General features: G+C 35.7%; 1 protein-coding gene across 1 annotated transcript; it reads right to left on the bottom strand.

The window, feature by feature from the left end:
• Nucleotides 1-1,999: 1,999 nt before the first annotated feature.
• Nucleotides 2,000-4,356, bottom strand: LOC131297931 (transcription factor PRE3-like). The gene is made up of 2 exons (XM_058323143.1): nt 3,866-4,356; nt 2,000-2,378 (listed from the first exon to the last, which is right to left on the bottom strand). The coding sequence occupies exons 1-2, from the start codon at nt 4,004-4,006 to the stop codon at nt 2,229-2,231; spliced, it is 291 nt and encodes a 96-aa protein (XP_058179126.1). The 5' UTR covers nt 4,007-4,356; the 3' UTR covers nt 2,000-2,228.
• Nucleotides 4,357-16,259: the final 11,903 nt, after the last annotated feature.

Raw genomic sequence — 16,259 nt, 5'->3', positions numbered from 1 at the left:
TTGTTGGGACCCTGGACGCCTTAAGGCCCATTAGTAATTTGCACTAGTCAATCCATTGAACGCTAAATCGATCTTCTTCTTCTGTTTTAGTTTAGAAGGCCCAATCTTTCTTATGGGACCTAATCTACCTTCATAGCAGTAATATAAACATCAACAATTAAGCCTTTTTTTTTGTTTATAATATATAAAAATAAAATAAACCAAGTCGGGCAGAGGGGAGGGATTCAATGTGCTCTTCGGGGACAGGATTGATAGGGTCCATGATGTGAATCTGAACTGTTCAATTCATTTTCATGGCCTCTTTTATGGATATCATGGACCATAACGTTTTCGCTTCGGAGAATGGGAAGTATGTGGTGGGAAGTGGATATTAATTTGTAATTTAGGGGTAATCCGACCATTGTTATTTTGACAGGCTAATTAGTTTAGTAACCATGTTTAAAAATTGCGTTAGTTAAAATTAGTCAATGTGCTTTATGAGGAAAAAAATACCAAAGAAACATCAATAAATATTAATAATAGCCATTTGTGAATACATTTTCCTTTAATTATTTCGCATGCTTGTTGAAATGAGAGCTTTTTTATTTTCTCTGCAATTAAGAGGTTTAGCAACAAGTGATGTGGAGTTAGGATGAATTCGATTTGGGACTTGTATAAGTATAACTCTTCACATGAAGAAATTGAATTCTTTCATATTAAATATTAATTTTAAATATATTATTAGTATGTCAAGAAATTCGTAAACTATAATTGTATATTTTAGCTATTCTATTTAAACAACTGAAGTCAAACCTATTAGTCAGTACTAAAGAAAGAAATCTGCATCTTAAGCCAAAGGGAGCCTTAAAATTCGACTTTTACCCCATAAATTAAGCATTTTGAATTGATTTTACGAGCTTCTCTATCTGTCCCTATTGCTTGTCTTGTACTCCATTCTATTTGGGATGTCCAAAAGTGCTGGTTTGTTTTTGAAAAATCAAACTAAAAAGTCTATTTAAAAGTAGCTTTAAATGAATATTCATTCCCTCCGTGTTTGTTGGTCTATTTTCGGCATTCGTGTTATGTATTAGATTGTTTATGTCTTTCAATTTGTAATCGATTTAATTAGGATCTATTAAATAAGATCAAGATTGTATGTACTTTTTGATATTCGCATTAAAAAATATGCACAATTTTTTTTAGTGAAAGTGAACATACGTACATTAATTGCATGCCAATATTTTTTAATTTATAATCGATTTAATTGGGAGAGTAGAATATAGGGGTAACCTTGGAAATGTAGCCAAACTTTCTGAGGAGCATGTTTTCTTAAAAAGTTGGATTTGCAATACGCATCAAGCAAAAAATATGGTGAAGGGAGTGCTTATGAGTATTTTCCTTAAGCTTTAGCTTGGCGTATGTGATATAAACATAAAAAGCTTGGCGTATGATACATCTAGGGTAAATTATGCTAATGGTCCCTTTTGCTTTCTATTTGTGTCGATTTCATCCATGCTCTTTCAATTGGCTCAAAATAGTTTTTTTTTTTAATCGTAAAAAAAAAAACCCAGTACAATCAATAACTGCAGTTTACTTCCTTGGCGGGAGAACAGCATGTGATTTCACAGTTTCAGGAGCAATTGGGTCAAAAAATGGGTCATCAAGAGCATCAAATAATTAAACAGCATGTAGTACATTCAAAGCACACAAATTGATATCTCCAATAATTTTTTTTTTTTTTATAACTTAAGATGTGCGGACCAAGCTTACTCGTACGTATCTCAATTAATTTGTCGAGAACCAATTCTGTCATCCAGAGGACTGTACTCCCTTTAAAACCAATGAAAAATCTCTTGAGTTCCAAGCCTTGACAATAAGGTTGGAATCCATATGGTTCATTTCTGGCCGATTGATTAATGTACTGCACTACCAAAAATAATTCGCGGCCAAAATTATACTCCGTAGTTGTTAGTACAGAACTCCCACGTACAGAAACAAAGTTGTACTCGTAAATTAAATATTCATCAAAATAGGAGCCTCTTGAGAGAAGTGAGATCCTTTTATTATTAGTCAAAGTGAGAAGAGAGACTTGCACATGGACTCTCTGTAGCTCTAATCATCCAAGCTGCAAACTCATTTCCAGGTCTAGTGAGAGAACCCTAGCTAGATCACTGATCAGAAAGATCAGAGAAACAAGAAATTAATTATAAAGGGAAATTACAGCATTGATTGAAATATGATTTTAAGGCCTATTGGGATAGTAAGCTCCTAATCATGGCGGCCTGAGGGCCATCAGTGGTAGCCAATAGCTCGGACAGCCTCTCACTTAGGTCATCAACCTCTCTGTGCAGGCTTCTTATGTAGTTACAAGTCTCCTGCAACACTCTGGCTGCTGATACCTGCATCAATAAATTCACAATCATTCACCAATTATTTAGTCATGGCTAGGGCTGCAAATGAGTCGAATTGAGCCAAACTTCAGAATGTTAGGTTCGTTCGTTAAGGTTTTAAGAAAACTCGAGCCGAGCTCAAGTTGAGTGAAAATTTTACGAGCCGAGCTTGAGCCGAGCTTGCCTAAGTTTAAGTTGAACTCGAACTAATTCATGAGCCTTAATGAGTCAAAAATATTAGATAATTATGCTCTCGTATAGGTCTAGAACATCAAATAAAGTTTTATTTTGTACATAAATAAATTCATACATGTATAAAATTTTAAAAAGCATACTAAAATGTAAGTACTTTTAAAAGTATATACTTGTAAAAGCTATTTTAAAAGTACTTACATGTAAAAGCTATAAAATTTTCTTTATGTTCGTACATGTAAATGTTTATGCATATTCAACGTTGTATATGAAATTCTTACGAGACATGTATATGTACTCCAGCTAGTTCACGAGCTTAATAAAGATGAATACTGTCAGGTTTATGTTCGGCTCATTTATTAAACAAGCCTAAACTTAAGGCTCAGGTTGGGTCTATTTAGTATCTGGATCAAACTCGAACGAGTCTAACTGAGTCGAGCCTTGAACAGTTGACGAACGGGTTGGTTTATTTGCAACCCCAGACGTGGCTCGGATCAATGGTTTTTTGGATATTAATCCAATTGGCTCCATGATAATTATCAAGTAATTCATACCATTCTAAAAAATGGGCTTTACTCACCAAATAAAAGTAACTGAAATATTCGAAGACATTATTCTACTAGGAAAAAAAATAAGTCTAGGAGCACAACATTAGGACCTAAGACACAACTGTGTTCGGAACTATTCGATGTATGAGGGCTAACGTTCATCGAACAGCTTGAAAGATAGTTGTGTCTATACTTGTGTTTTAGAGTTCTTTTTCTCACATTGCTCCGTGTTCCCAGTTCCGGCATTATTGATTCAGGAGATCTTGAAGTCGGAACATCCCAGAAGCTAGGTGCATTGTATATATAGTAAGTGAGTGATTCATTAGTAGGTCCGGCCAGATGCAATAACTCTCTCCGCCACTTAATAAACCCAAACCTCTCATTACGCAATTTGTTTGGTGTTGCATCGATCGATTTGTGAATGCAAAAACCTGCTTAAAGTCTTATACACATGCTGCACACAGACACTCACCCACCATGTGTTCATTTGTGGCCTTGTGGGCCACGTCACATGTGTGTGTGTAATGTGTGTAAAACGAGTCGTTTGTAATAAGTTTTCTTTGCTTCAGTTTGGCATAACATGCCATCAAAGCCCTCTCTCTCTCTCTCTCTCTCTCTCTCTCTCTCTCTCTCTCTCTCTCTCTCCTATTTTTCTATTTACTTTCTATTATCTTGAAAAATGAAAAGAACATTGTTTTACTAGAGTAAGAACTTACACAGTGAAAATGACGAGTAGAAAAAGAAAGTAGTAAGTACCTTGTCAGAGCGGCTACGGCTCCGGCGAAGCTCAGGAAGAAGTTCTTGCAACTTAGAAACAAGTTCATTAATTTGGTCATCACTGATATTCCTTGAAACTCCAGTTGCTGCTTGCCTAGAACGTGACCTTCTGCTAGACATTCTGTTTCTGTTTTAATATTATGCGCAACAATTTGAGAGAGAGAGAGAGAGAGAGAGAGAGAGAGAGAGAGAGAGAAGTGGTGAACAAAGACAAATGGGATGAAATTTGACTTGTCAGAGAACTGGAAAGGGAAGTGCTTCTTTAAGGAGAATGGTGAAACAGCTTGGAGTGGAGAGAAAGGGGTAGTGTCAGGGAGACAAGTTATGTAGAAGAGAGAGATGTTAGCACTAGCACTCGGTAGTAGTGCTTTAAGAGAGAGAGAGAGCGCGCAAGAACAGAAGCACTAGTGGTGCTGTGGGGATGAGGAAAGACAAATGCATGGGAGAAAGCGGTGGGGGAAAGGTCGTATTTAAATAGGATTTTAGAGAGAGAGAGAGACGCCATACTGTCTTCCCCCTTCGTGTTCCCATTCCCAGAGAGAGAGAGAGTTGGTTGGTGTCCAGCTACGAGTGGTCAATATTCTGAAATTTCCCCTTCCGGGGAATGTGAAAAAATATCCCCTCCCTAAAAGTTACTCATCAATCACAATCTACATGTCTTTCGGAGAAAGATGCTAGCTGCATGTAAAAATACTAGAACATCTACAAATTAACCGGAGTTCAATTGCAAGAGATGAGTTATGGTCTTGTTTCTCAATCTATATTCTATAAGGTTTTTGTTATAGGAACTTGGCGAAAACGAGAAAAAAGAGAGGGAAAATTTAAAATTTTTTCTTTAAAGCATATAGAATTATTTATAGTAAAAAAAAAACTGCTAGACATAGAGACAACCAAAAAGTTAAAAAGAGTTTACTCAAGTAGGCATGAAAAAACTAATAATTAAGTACATGTTTTTCATTAGGGTACGTGTTCGAATCCCGTAAAAACCAAACATTTCAAGCCTTAGGGTCACTCAAGATTTGTCAAATCGTTAACTTTATGACCCAAAAAGTACTCAACATGCGTGCAACTTGGTTCGGACATGCATTTGATTTATACTCCGTTGCAAACTCATTTACATGAACCCTTGTACAGCCACGACGATGGCCATACCGACCCTGCACCGACGGCCACGCAAGACCCATTATTGGTACCACACTAATAATCCGAGTCGTTCAATAATTTAAAAAAAAAATCTAAATGGCCTTGGAAAAAATAAGTTTAATCCGATATATGTAGGTGTTCGATTCAATCTTTTCATTTTTTATTCAGATTAAAGGATCAAGTTTTCCGTGCATGACCCGTAGTGATGGGCCCGTGTGACCGTTGGTGCAAGGTCGGTATGACCATCGTGGGTGGGCGTAGCATTTTCGCAATTACAATGGACAGGCGCCACCCACGTTCACAAAACACATGAAAGTGTTTGTGCACAAGTGTGTGTTTTTTTCTCTAGAATTGTCGTATCAATGAATGCGCACATAAAAGCGGTGGTGGGGGGGGGGGGGGGGAGGAAGTGAGAACTGGATCACAAAGACAAACCGTGTGTGGGAGAGTGAAACCAGCTGCGTGTGAGGACTTAACTAACGTGGGGAGATGTTGGATATGGTTGACTGGTCCAAGTCCCACACACAACAACATGGTCTGCCCGCAACTAGAAATTACACGTTGCCCTCAAAAAGGTTTTGAGGCGTTACACCGACACTATTTTTGTTTTCTTTTAATAAACGGTTGTCCGGACCAGATTACCCCACTGATTGGTCGAGAAAACCACTCACAAACACTCCATTGGCCCCAATGTTGGCCTCTACAGAATTCGATCATGTTGTCTTGTGAAGATCAAGTTCTTATTAGCATTCTCGTGGCTATTGACTCAAACCTCTTGGGCTTACACCGACCCGATTCCTCAGCAAAATACTAATTTCCATTAAGAATTTCATAAAATTTGTACCAATTTTGTATCCGGTGGTAATTAACATGGTGAGGTCGTCATGAGGTGCCGAACGGTTACAGTGCAACGGTAGTCAATCCGTTGGCCCCATAACATTGACAGGCCCTACGTTAATATTTCAATTTGAGAGTGGGAATTTAAGGTAGGCCACATTTGTCGATGTTACATGCAAATTCTTTTCTATGAATAGTGATGATGTTAGGACCAATTGGATAATCTAAGTTACTAGTAATATCAAAAAAAAAAAAAAAATCATCCATTGAAACCCGCAAACTTGTACGGTTTTTGTTCTGTCTGGATCTACCCTACCAAGATCCAACGAGTATTAAAATAACATGAACTCGATATTAGTCAAGCTGGGATTGGATTCCTTAGGAGTTAGTTGAAGTGAGTGTAATGTACTAGCCTGGTAACACTGTATTTCTTTCTATATTTAGCACACAAAATAACTCATGAAATGAATATAAGAATTTCATTAATACTCAAAAACCTAATATCATGAGTTTTCAAAAAAATTTGAAGATCTACCACCAGTAAATAACGCGGTTGAACTGGATTGAAAATCAATGAATTAGACCAACGAATTAAGTTCCGGTCACTCTTGCAGTCTTGCTTGGAAGAAGAAAATAGATAAGTTATCCTGTCAAAGAAAATGTAAGTAACAGATGAACTACAGAGTAAGTTTTTGTTGTTCCCTCCTCTCAATTGGGCGAAAAAGTATCATCATGATATTAGTTTGGGTAAATTGCCAAAACCACCCCATTATTGTGGCGTAGCCTTTAGAAAACTCTAACATCATCAAATCCAAATTATAGTAGATCAAACTGTTTCTTTTTTGTTAGCCGATAAAAGACAATTTTCACACATGTACAGTCTTTCAAAAGCTATATAGTATATGGGGTTGTAAAAAATTTGGTCATTACCCATAAATAAATAAACAAATGAAGTCCAAGTTGGCATAACAACATGTATGGTGTGTCATGTGCCACACTCATAATCTATCTGTGAGGCTGAAATTTAAATTGGTGATTTAATTTTGTGCAGCTCAAATTGTACTATAGTAACTATACTACTTCAATAAAGAGAAGCTTATGATTTCCAATAGAAAAAACACGTGTTACTGTCAGTCCAATCATTGAAGGGCTGTGTGATTCCCTTGCTATGCAATTAGATTGTGTTTGTTTGTTTGTTTTATTTCAGCCAGATTAGTAATTAGGGATCTGGTTTTTTTTTATTTAATTTTTTTATGTTTATTTGTTTTTTTGGTAAATGATTGATATCTGTTGGAAGTGTGATCTAGTTCAGGAAAGTAAGTAGAAATCAAGCAAAGTTTTTAGTTGGAAGATCTATTGAGACAATCATAGATGGCAATTATTAGAACGTAAACCAGGAAATGCAAAAATTGAAAAGCATTTTCATCATGCAAACGTCAATTGAGATTAGTATTAGTTAGGGCAAAGTCCACTTTTACCCCATGATTTGGACCATGTGCAAATACACTTTTTATGGTTCAAAAATGTGCACATAACCCTTATGTGATCTTAAAAATGTGCAGATAGATCCCATGCCGTCATATTTTTCATCCATATTAATGGACACAAAAATTGGATCTGAACCGTTGATATTGTAGAGTTTGACGAGTACTACATCCACGCTAAAATTCAAGTCGATCAAAAAATGAAAATCTCATGGTCGAATCAAATTTATTATGAAATTAGAATTTCAAATTTGAATTCATCAAGAATTAGATCATTGGTTTATTGATACTTGATCGAGATAATTTTTTACAGAATTACTATATTCTTTATTTAATATATTATGAACGGCTCAGATAAGATTCTAAAGACATATGAGATATATGCACCTCCATTAAAGTGGATGAAAAACATGACGACAGGGGGTTTATTTGCATATTTTTAAAATTACAAGAGGTTATGTGCATAATTTTGAACCATAAGGGGTATATATGCACATGGCCCAAATTATAAGGGATCAAAGTGGACTTTGCATTAGGTATGTACTCTGTTTTGGGGGTTTTGAAATTTCTCTAATTTTACTTTTATTTTTTCGCCAAAATGGCGTGGATATCATTGCCCAATAAGATTACATCAAGAGGGAACCTCGTACCTAGACGAGGGATCAAGTAGCCAGGGGACACCATATTGGAAGTTCTACGAGCAAAAGAAAAAAAAAATCAACATTGAAAACCCATATTTAGGGCGGCTAAACGAATCAAGCTACTTGAGTTTGAGCTCGTGTCCGTTCATTAAAGCCTTGTTCAAGATTGCTTTGTTACATTAACAAACCAATCTTGAACATTTTCTGAAGCTCGTTAAGATTTGAAGCTAAGCTTGATTAAGCTACTACTTGGTTCGTTCGGCTTATTGTGTACAAAAAATTCAAGTTACTTGAGATTGACTCTTGTTTGGCTTGACTATAGCTTGGTCGCAATCGGCTCGTTTTATAAACAAGCTAAACTCAAGCATATTTTTGAATCTCGTTAAGTTATCAAACCAAATTTGATCAACTACCTGCTTGGCTTGTTCGGCTTGTTTATCATCCCTTCCTCTTCTCAAGCTCACATCGCTAAGAATGACCTTCACTTCTTGGCTGACAACTACTTGCCAGGTGAGCATGTTAATCACTGCTTGCAAATCGCTTTCCAGAACAGAGGTGCAGCTGGACACCTATGGAGCCGGGGGACTGGCGCACCATGGCAGACTCCCTGCTGCTGCAGCAGCGAAAAAAAATCCCTCAGAATCTCTAATCTCTTAAAAACTACAAATATGTATCTCCCGGGGGTTAATTTGTTGCCATAAAATCGTATCTTTTCATTAGTAATAGAATCTTCTTGATTCGCAGAATCGCAAGTTTGGTTGTTTCTATCGCTTCTCTTGAATGCCACAATGGAATACATACTAATAAAATTCGTTCTCGAGTCAAATTCTCCAGTATGAAGTTCAACTTGAGTTTCTCTTTTAGGTCCGGTGGAGACCGGTAGTGGTGGTGGTTTTGAGTTGAGAGCCAAAGATCTTAGCAATGAGTATGAACTCATGGTTAAAAGAGTACGTTAGGACAGACTAGTTGGAGAAAAGCATTTACTTCACGAACTTATGAACAAATTTTTTTGGATGTATTGGGACTAGTTTTTTTTTTTTGAAAAGGTCATTGATATATAGAACGAGATCAACGGATTACATCATATATAGTTAAGAAGACATTAAAGTTCAGGCAGAATACAATCTGATGAAGAAACAAAATTCCTATTAAGACAATTCGTGGCCAACCAGTGTACTACTTTGTTCATTTCCCTTGGGCACCAAACAAAGGACCATTTCTTACCGGATGCCCAACTTTTAATATCTTCAATCACAGTTCGAATTTCCCACGGAGTAGTAGAATTGGACTTTTTGAAGCAGTTAATGAGTTCTAAACAATCAAATTCGAAGACCACCTCATAGAGATTTAGATCCATAACAGTTCCGCAAGCAATTCTAAAAGCCCAAGCCTCTATGGTAATTGCCCAAGCCTCTATGGTAATTGCAGAGGATGCCATTGCTTTTCCTGAACGCCAAATTTGAGCTAATCCACCATGGTCTCTCGCGATAATGCCAAAGGCAGCAGCGCTGCAGGAGGATTTATATGCTCCATCTATGTTAAACTTTAGAGCGCAAACAGTAATTCCAATCAAGAAAACTTATTCACAAGTTTTACCCGATTGAGTTTTGAACCCCACATAAGTTTCGTTAACGCGCATTGGCACCACAATGATATTACATATATGCAATATACTCCATGGATAAAATAAATAAAAAATAGTACTAATACTTTTCAGCTTTAAAAGATGCAGAAATACTCGTTATTGCCTTTTCTAATATATATATATATATATATATATATATATATATATATATATATATATATATATATATATATATATATATATATATATATATATATATATATATATATATATATATACACACACACTACTAGCTTATACTCTTTCATTTAAGTTTTTGTAAGAAAATATGTGTTCTATGTAACCTTGAATTTATTTTCTATTTTTTTTTTTGTTTTGACTTGTAGTTCTTTATTTTTTATAACTAATAGAAAGTGGGCAACTAAATTTGGGGTCGGATTAGGGCAACTCAAACATCAGGGCCAGTACTGTATATATTCAACGGTTCCGGACACAATTGAGTATGGAGTTGCATTCTAAAGTAGCATTCCTAGACTTTCTGAACGAGATATCATCTGATATGATCTTAGAACACGTTTATCTTTAATAAAGCAGATTTCGATCCACATAATTTTTGGTTTGTAGCTCAAGCTGTGGTGAGTGGACACTCAAATAACAGTGCGTGAGATTTCATGAGTCCACTAAAATACTAACATCCTATCGTCTGACAGCAGTGAGTGGACAATTAGGTGACAGTGTGTGAGATTTTACGAGTCTACTAAAATACTAACATCGGGAAAAAAGAACGTAACTTTTGAAACCGATTATAGTTCTCACCGATAATTATAACAGCCAGACAGACGATCCCGACCATAAAAATAAAACACGAAAAAAGCTCACAATCTACTACTAGTATAAAACTGAATCGTTCAAATCGATGACTGATATTGGAGGTCACAGAGGATCAAGTTCCAAGATTAAAAATGGGATCGCTTCAGCTATAATCTCGATCGGGGGCACATGACCTTTGATTTGGTGGACAGCGAAGCCGTACCCAAAGCCACGAGCAACCCCTGATTTTTACTTATTAGTTTAATTTCTCTTCTTAACAAATTTCTTGGAAAATCCAGTGGGCTGGTGCATGGTTTCTCTGGAAATTAAATAGTAGCTCAGAAAGATGAGCTTGGTTCTGGTTTCCAAGAAAGATACTTAATGATCTTCTTACCATATGCTCTTTGTACCGTCTATTTTTATATTATATAAGCACAACAACAATTTTTTTTTTTTTTTTTTTGTAAATAATTCCGTACTTAATGACCAGGAGTTGGTGTAATATATTAAGTCGATCGATGTACGGGGAAGAAAAGTAAGTCGAAAGGGGAGCTTGGTTAAACGGGCTAGCTTCTGCATGTTGGAGTATTACTTGTAATGAACTACAGCCACCACCGACCTAAGGGCGAAGGGAGCATAGGGCAAGCACGTCAATTTTGATCAACTCAGTTTTTGGTAACGGTTTTAAACAAGGCAGCTAGCTCCTACTTAGTTGTGGTCAAATATTTTGGAATCAAAATTCAAAACATTAGAAGTGATGTGTTATATCAAGGGGTGGACCGGCGGAGGCATTCTCGGTGAAGTGGAGTCACGTGAACCTGTTGAGTGAAAATTACTTTAGTCGTCCTTCAATTTTTCTTAACTTATTACTGCGTATTGGACCATAAAACTTCTAAAATTACCTCTAATATCCCCGGATTCTTAAATCTTTCAATTGTTGGATTTCAATGTTTTATGCGCTCAAACATCCTAAATAGCTCTTGGGTTCGGATTGCACATGAATCGTTCAGCCAACCAAGTTGGCATATATTCTTCGTCAAGAAGTATATTTATTTTTGTGTACTTCTTGATTGGGGGGCAACGCTCAATCTCACAGAACTCTTCCCTTTCGAAATCCGAATCATTGATTACCGAGAGGGATGATGAGATCAAGCGCTTCTGAATGCTATTGTTCCTGAGGGACAACAGCTCCTCAAGTCCCTATCAGATAAGCAGCAGTGTGATTTATTTTAGCACAAAAAGTGACTTTTCTTGCTAAAAATTGGTTATTTCTCAAAATATTTAGGTAAAAGTAAAAAAAAAAAATTACTTTCCGATTTCTCTCGTTTAAATGAATCAATAACCTACAAAAATTTGACACAAAACCAATAAATGCGAAAAAATTTCAAATAAGAATAAAATTTTCAGAATAAAATTAAGTTTAAATTAAGTGCAAAAGAACGGAGCCTTAGGGTAGGATCTAGGAAACACCATAGCTTTGCCGTTGGGGAGGAGTTTAAATCGAATACTAATAATTAAGGCGTTTGGAGTAGGATTGAAGAAGCAGGACTGCACGTGTATGACTTTAATTTAGCATCTTTCTCTTCCCTCCATGCAATCAGAGTGGAGATAAATATTATCCCAACAGGTTTTTTTTGCAAGTTTAATACCATACTTTTAAGCCTTTGTCTTGCACAGAGATTGATTCCACAGTACACAAAGTGCAAAATTATTCTGAAAGCTCAAACTTCCATATGTGCATAGATAAACTCTGCCTTTTTCTTTTTCTTTTTTGCGCAATATATTATTAGTTATTAGTTATATCGAGACGGTTTCGGAGACAACTAATTAGACACTTAAAAAAACACCTCATAGTTCCCGATTAAATTTTAATGATTTTAGCCGCTCAATGTGATCAGTTGTGATTTTAAGGGTACTCGTGAGAAATCAGCAGAAGAAAAGACCAGGAATAACTTGATCTGAGCAGTTTTTAGCTTAGATTTGATGAACAGTTCAATTAAAAATTACTCAAAACAAGTACTTCCCGGTCATAGTTTTTGCTACTTTCTCGCGAGTACCCTTAACATCACATTCTGCACACATTGAACGGTTCGGATCATAAAAATTTGATCAGAAACTATGAGATTGAGATTTGAGATAATTTTTTAGGTGTTTAATTGGTTATCTGCGGAACCGCGTGGTCATCCAATCAAAGTTCCATATTCCATCTATCTGTTTCTTTTTAACTGTCTACTACAAAAAGAAATTTTAAAATTAGAAGATAAAATTCTTCGGTTCATAATTTTGAACATGTTTTGGCACCTATTTCAAGAATTATTTGATATCTATAATTTGGTGCAAAGAATATCTATAATTTGGTGCAAAGAAAGTTAAAATTTATGTACGAAATTATTTTATTACTTGATCCCACATTTGAACGACTTTTTATAATGGACACTTAACAGGAACCAAGGAGGTAGTATCAAATAAGGGCGAGCATATATACTAGTTTAAATTAGAAGTGCGGTGAACAAACAAACAATACATTTTCAAGCTTGCGTCGCGATATCTTATTTAGGTGTAGGGTTGTTAATCGAGCAAAATAAGTCAAACACAATATTGTTCAGGCTTGGCTCAAACTCTTTTTACACACGGTCACGCTCAGCTCGAGCTTGCGAGTTCTCCAGGATCATTGTTCAAGCTTGGCTCACATTTTGGACCTTTGTGATCGTGATAAGCTTGGCTTTCAAACTCGAGTTTTCAAGCCTGAGTTAATCTTGTGAAGTTCCAAAATTAGAAAAGCTGGAAAAAAGGGGGAGTGATTTTCACTCTCTTTTCTAATATACACACTCCTTTTTTTAAAGTGTTAAAGTGTGTGTATTTTTTTGCTTTAAAAAAAAAAAGAGTGAATATAAAAAAGGGGAGCATGAAAACATTTTTTCGAGAAAAAAGCCATCAAGCTCGTACCAACATCTGAATGAATTGATTTATTACGGGACCTCTTAAAAACATATTTTAAATAAATTGAACGGCTCCGATCATTTACATAGTACTCTATATGTGTACATGTGTGTGTACACACACTTGAAGAAAACTTGATGATTTCTTGGAAGTATGAACTCAACTCAATCAACACTTTGTTTGGAACTTGAGGAAAGTGAGAGAAAGAAAGGGAAAATTAAAAAAAAATTCTCTTCCATTATTTGGTTTGGAGAGAAAGAAGAGAGAAAATAGAAAAATCTAGAAGTGTAAATAGTACAATATTTCCCTCTCATTTGCTTCTCAACTTTCTCCCATTAATTAATTTTCTCTCACTTTCCTGATCAACTTCCAAACAAAGAGAATTTAAAAGATTAAATAACAAAATGAGATTTGTCGGCAAAAGGTCCGCAGTGTTAACTTAATGCCAGTTGCAATAAACATTTTCCTGTAATATTGCAAGCTGATATATGATCATTTTATGCCTGACATGTACAGTTCCAATAAATGGGATTGGCTGTCCTGAATCTCGATTAATGGAGAAGTACTACGTACTCAGAATTACTACTAATTTCTTAGAAATCTCGATTGAAAACTTGCAAACATGCATTCATATTAATTTTTTGTCTCAGGCTCTCATGGGACATGCTATATTTAAGTTTGAATATTACCACCATGCAAATAGCTAGCTAGATTCTGTTTGTCGAGAGGAATTAATGATGGATGAAAAAAATTGACGTGAATCTAAGAAAATTTTAAAAAAATACTAGTGCTAGCTAGCTAGCTTAATTTGAGACAAATTGACTCTTAATCTTCATATTTTTGTATATGAGTTCGTGGACAACGAACAGGAGTACGATCGATACAATAAGATTACAATCACATTTTAAGAAAGATTTCATGATTTTATTGATTTCCATTCAATTTACCCAGATAGTAAATACTCCAATTTCAAAGTTGAAATAGATACTGGAAAGGCCGGATCGAGATCGTAAATTCGTTTGTTTTATTCTCAATGACAACTTCCTAAGTGAGTTAATATTGTACTTATATAAGTATATTGCATCTTTCCTTTGGTTTTTTTAATTTTTTTTTTCATTTGCGGCAATCATCCAACTACGTGTCCAGTTCACCTAAACAAAAAACAAAATTTGATACATTTTTTTTTTTTTGGAGTATAAATACTTTCGGTAATTAGCAAGGGAGAAGGATCGAAGATCTCCACTCATTTCATTCATCAAGTACCAGTACATGCATCTGAGTTGTAACTTTTTTGAACGACGTACGTCTTCGTTATAATTTTTGAGCCGCATGGTTACAAGTCAGAGCCTACGTACACCAATCGAAAGTGTGAGACAAAATCCCGCGAGAAGGCTTGCTAATTAGGTGGGTCGTACAAGGGATGAGCTCGACATGCTTAAACGGGTATTGGTCTCACATTGCTTGGTGAGTAAAATTTGTTGGACCATAAGGAAGAATGAGGACGTTGCAATCTTAAGTGAAGGAGATTGTGAAATCCATCCATAGTACTCCAATATTGACTAGACATGAAAAATATTGAGTAGTATATAAGGTATTATCCACTAGTTACTATTAACCTGAGTTATACTCTTTCCGTTCCAATTTGTTTGTCCAATCTCGAAAATTCAACTTTTTTAGGGAACACAATTATTACCCCCAAAAAGATTCAACTTTTCACATTTGCCCTCAACTTTTTCAAAAAAGTTACTTTATTCCACTAAAAAAGGGCAAAAAAGAAAAATCGATCCAATTAGATGTCAAATGGACAAACATTTTGGGACACTTAAAAGTCAAAAAGTAAATAAATAAATCGGGAGGGAGGGAATAACTTTTGAGCCACGTGATTATCCTATAGGGACGTACGTGGCATATGCATCCCTGACCACCATGTGAAATGGTAAATCTCTTTATTTACGTGGACCTACTGGGCCATTAATGGGAACAAGAGCAAGACAAAAGCCCGGTATAAAAAAGTGAACATCCTAATAAACATGAGCCCAGTCCATGGAAAGCACTATCCAAGCCTGTAACAATGATGGGGACCCATATATATCCCGGGCCATCCAACTGATGGTGCCCATGGGTAAAAAGAGCCGACAATGAAAACAAAACTAGAAAACAATGCATGACTTTTTTGTCTAAAGTGTCGTCTTATATGAATTTTTTTTAATATGGGCCCATGTTTTTGTACTTTTTCAATTTCTCTCGTTGAGAAGAATAATTAATCCTAAAAATTACTACGAAAAGATAACGAAAAAAGTTCTGAACAAAAAAGTTTACAAGAATGCAACTTTAGGACCGTTCGGTTAGACGGAGTAATTTCTTACTTTGTCTATGGTGCCAGTGCTGTTTTTTTCCCAAATCCTCACTCAAATTCTAAAGGGATGTCTTCAATTAACAAAAACAACTTTTTGGCTTATTATTTTGAAAGAAGAAATGCAACAAAGATAAGAGAGGATCCGAAACAACAAAAGTAAAACATATAGACCTAATTTGAGAAAAGTCCACCAAAAACAAAACATATGGTTTTTTTTTTTTGCCATTTATGCTTTACTGAACTTTTTTCAGATTATGTTCAATTTTTAGTCATTTTTTGGTCTATCTTGGCGGAATCAGTTTACTAAAACAAAAGGTTAGATTGTCTACTTTGTTTATCCCAAAGCAAATGAATTGAAGCATCCAAGCAAGCATTCCTTATAGATCGAGACACATAACGCTGATCTACGTTATCCCATGATGAAGCGTATTCTTGCTCTTCTAAGGTCTATTCCTACCCAAACCAAAATGTTACTTCGTATGATGAAGTTTACGACCGGTAGAAACCGAAATATTAAAGAGAGTGGCTTCTCGTGCCACGTGACTGCCAAGTAAACTTGCATATATTCCTTGTCATT

This window comes from Rhododendron vialii, chromosome 8a, assembly GCF_030253575.1.
Source record: "Rhododendron vialii isolate Sample 1 chromosome 8a, ASM3025357v1".
NCBI classification, from domain to species: Eukaryota; Viridiplantae; Streptophyta; class Magnoliopsida; order Ericales; family Ericaceae; genus Rhododendron; species Rhododendron vialii.
The sequence above is the reverse complement of the archived record's forward strand: the minus strand, read 5'-3'. Positions and strand labels throughout refer to the sequence as shown.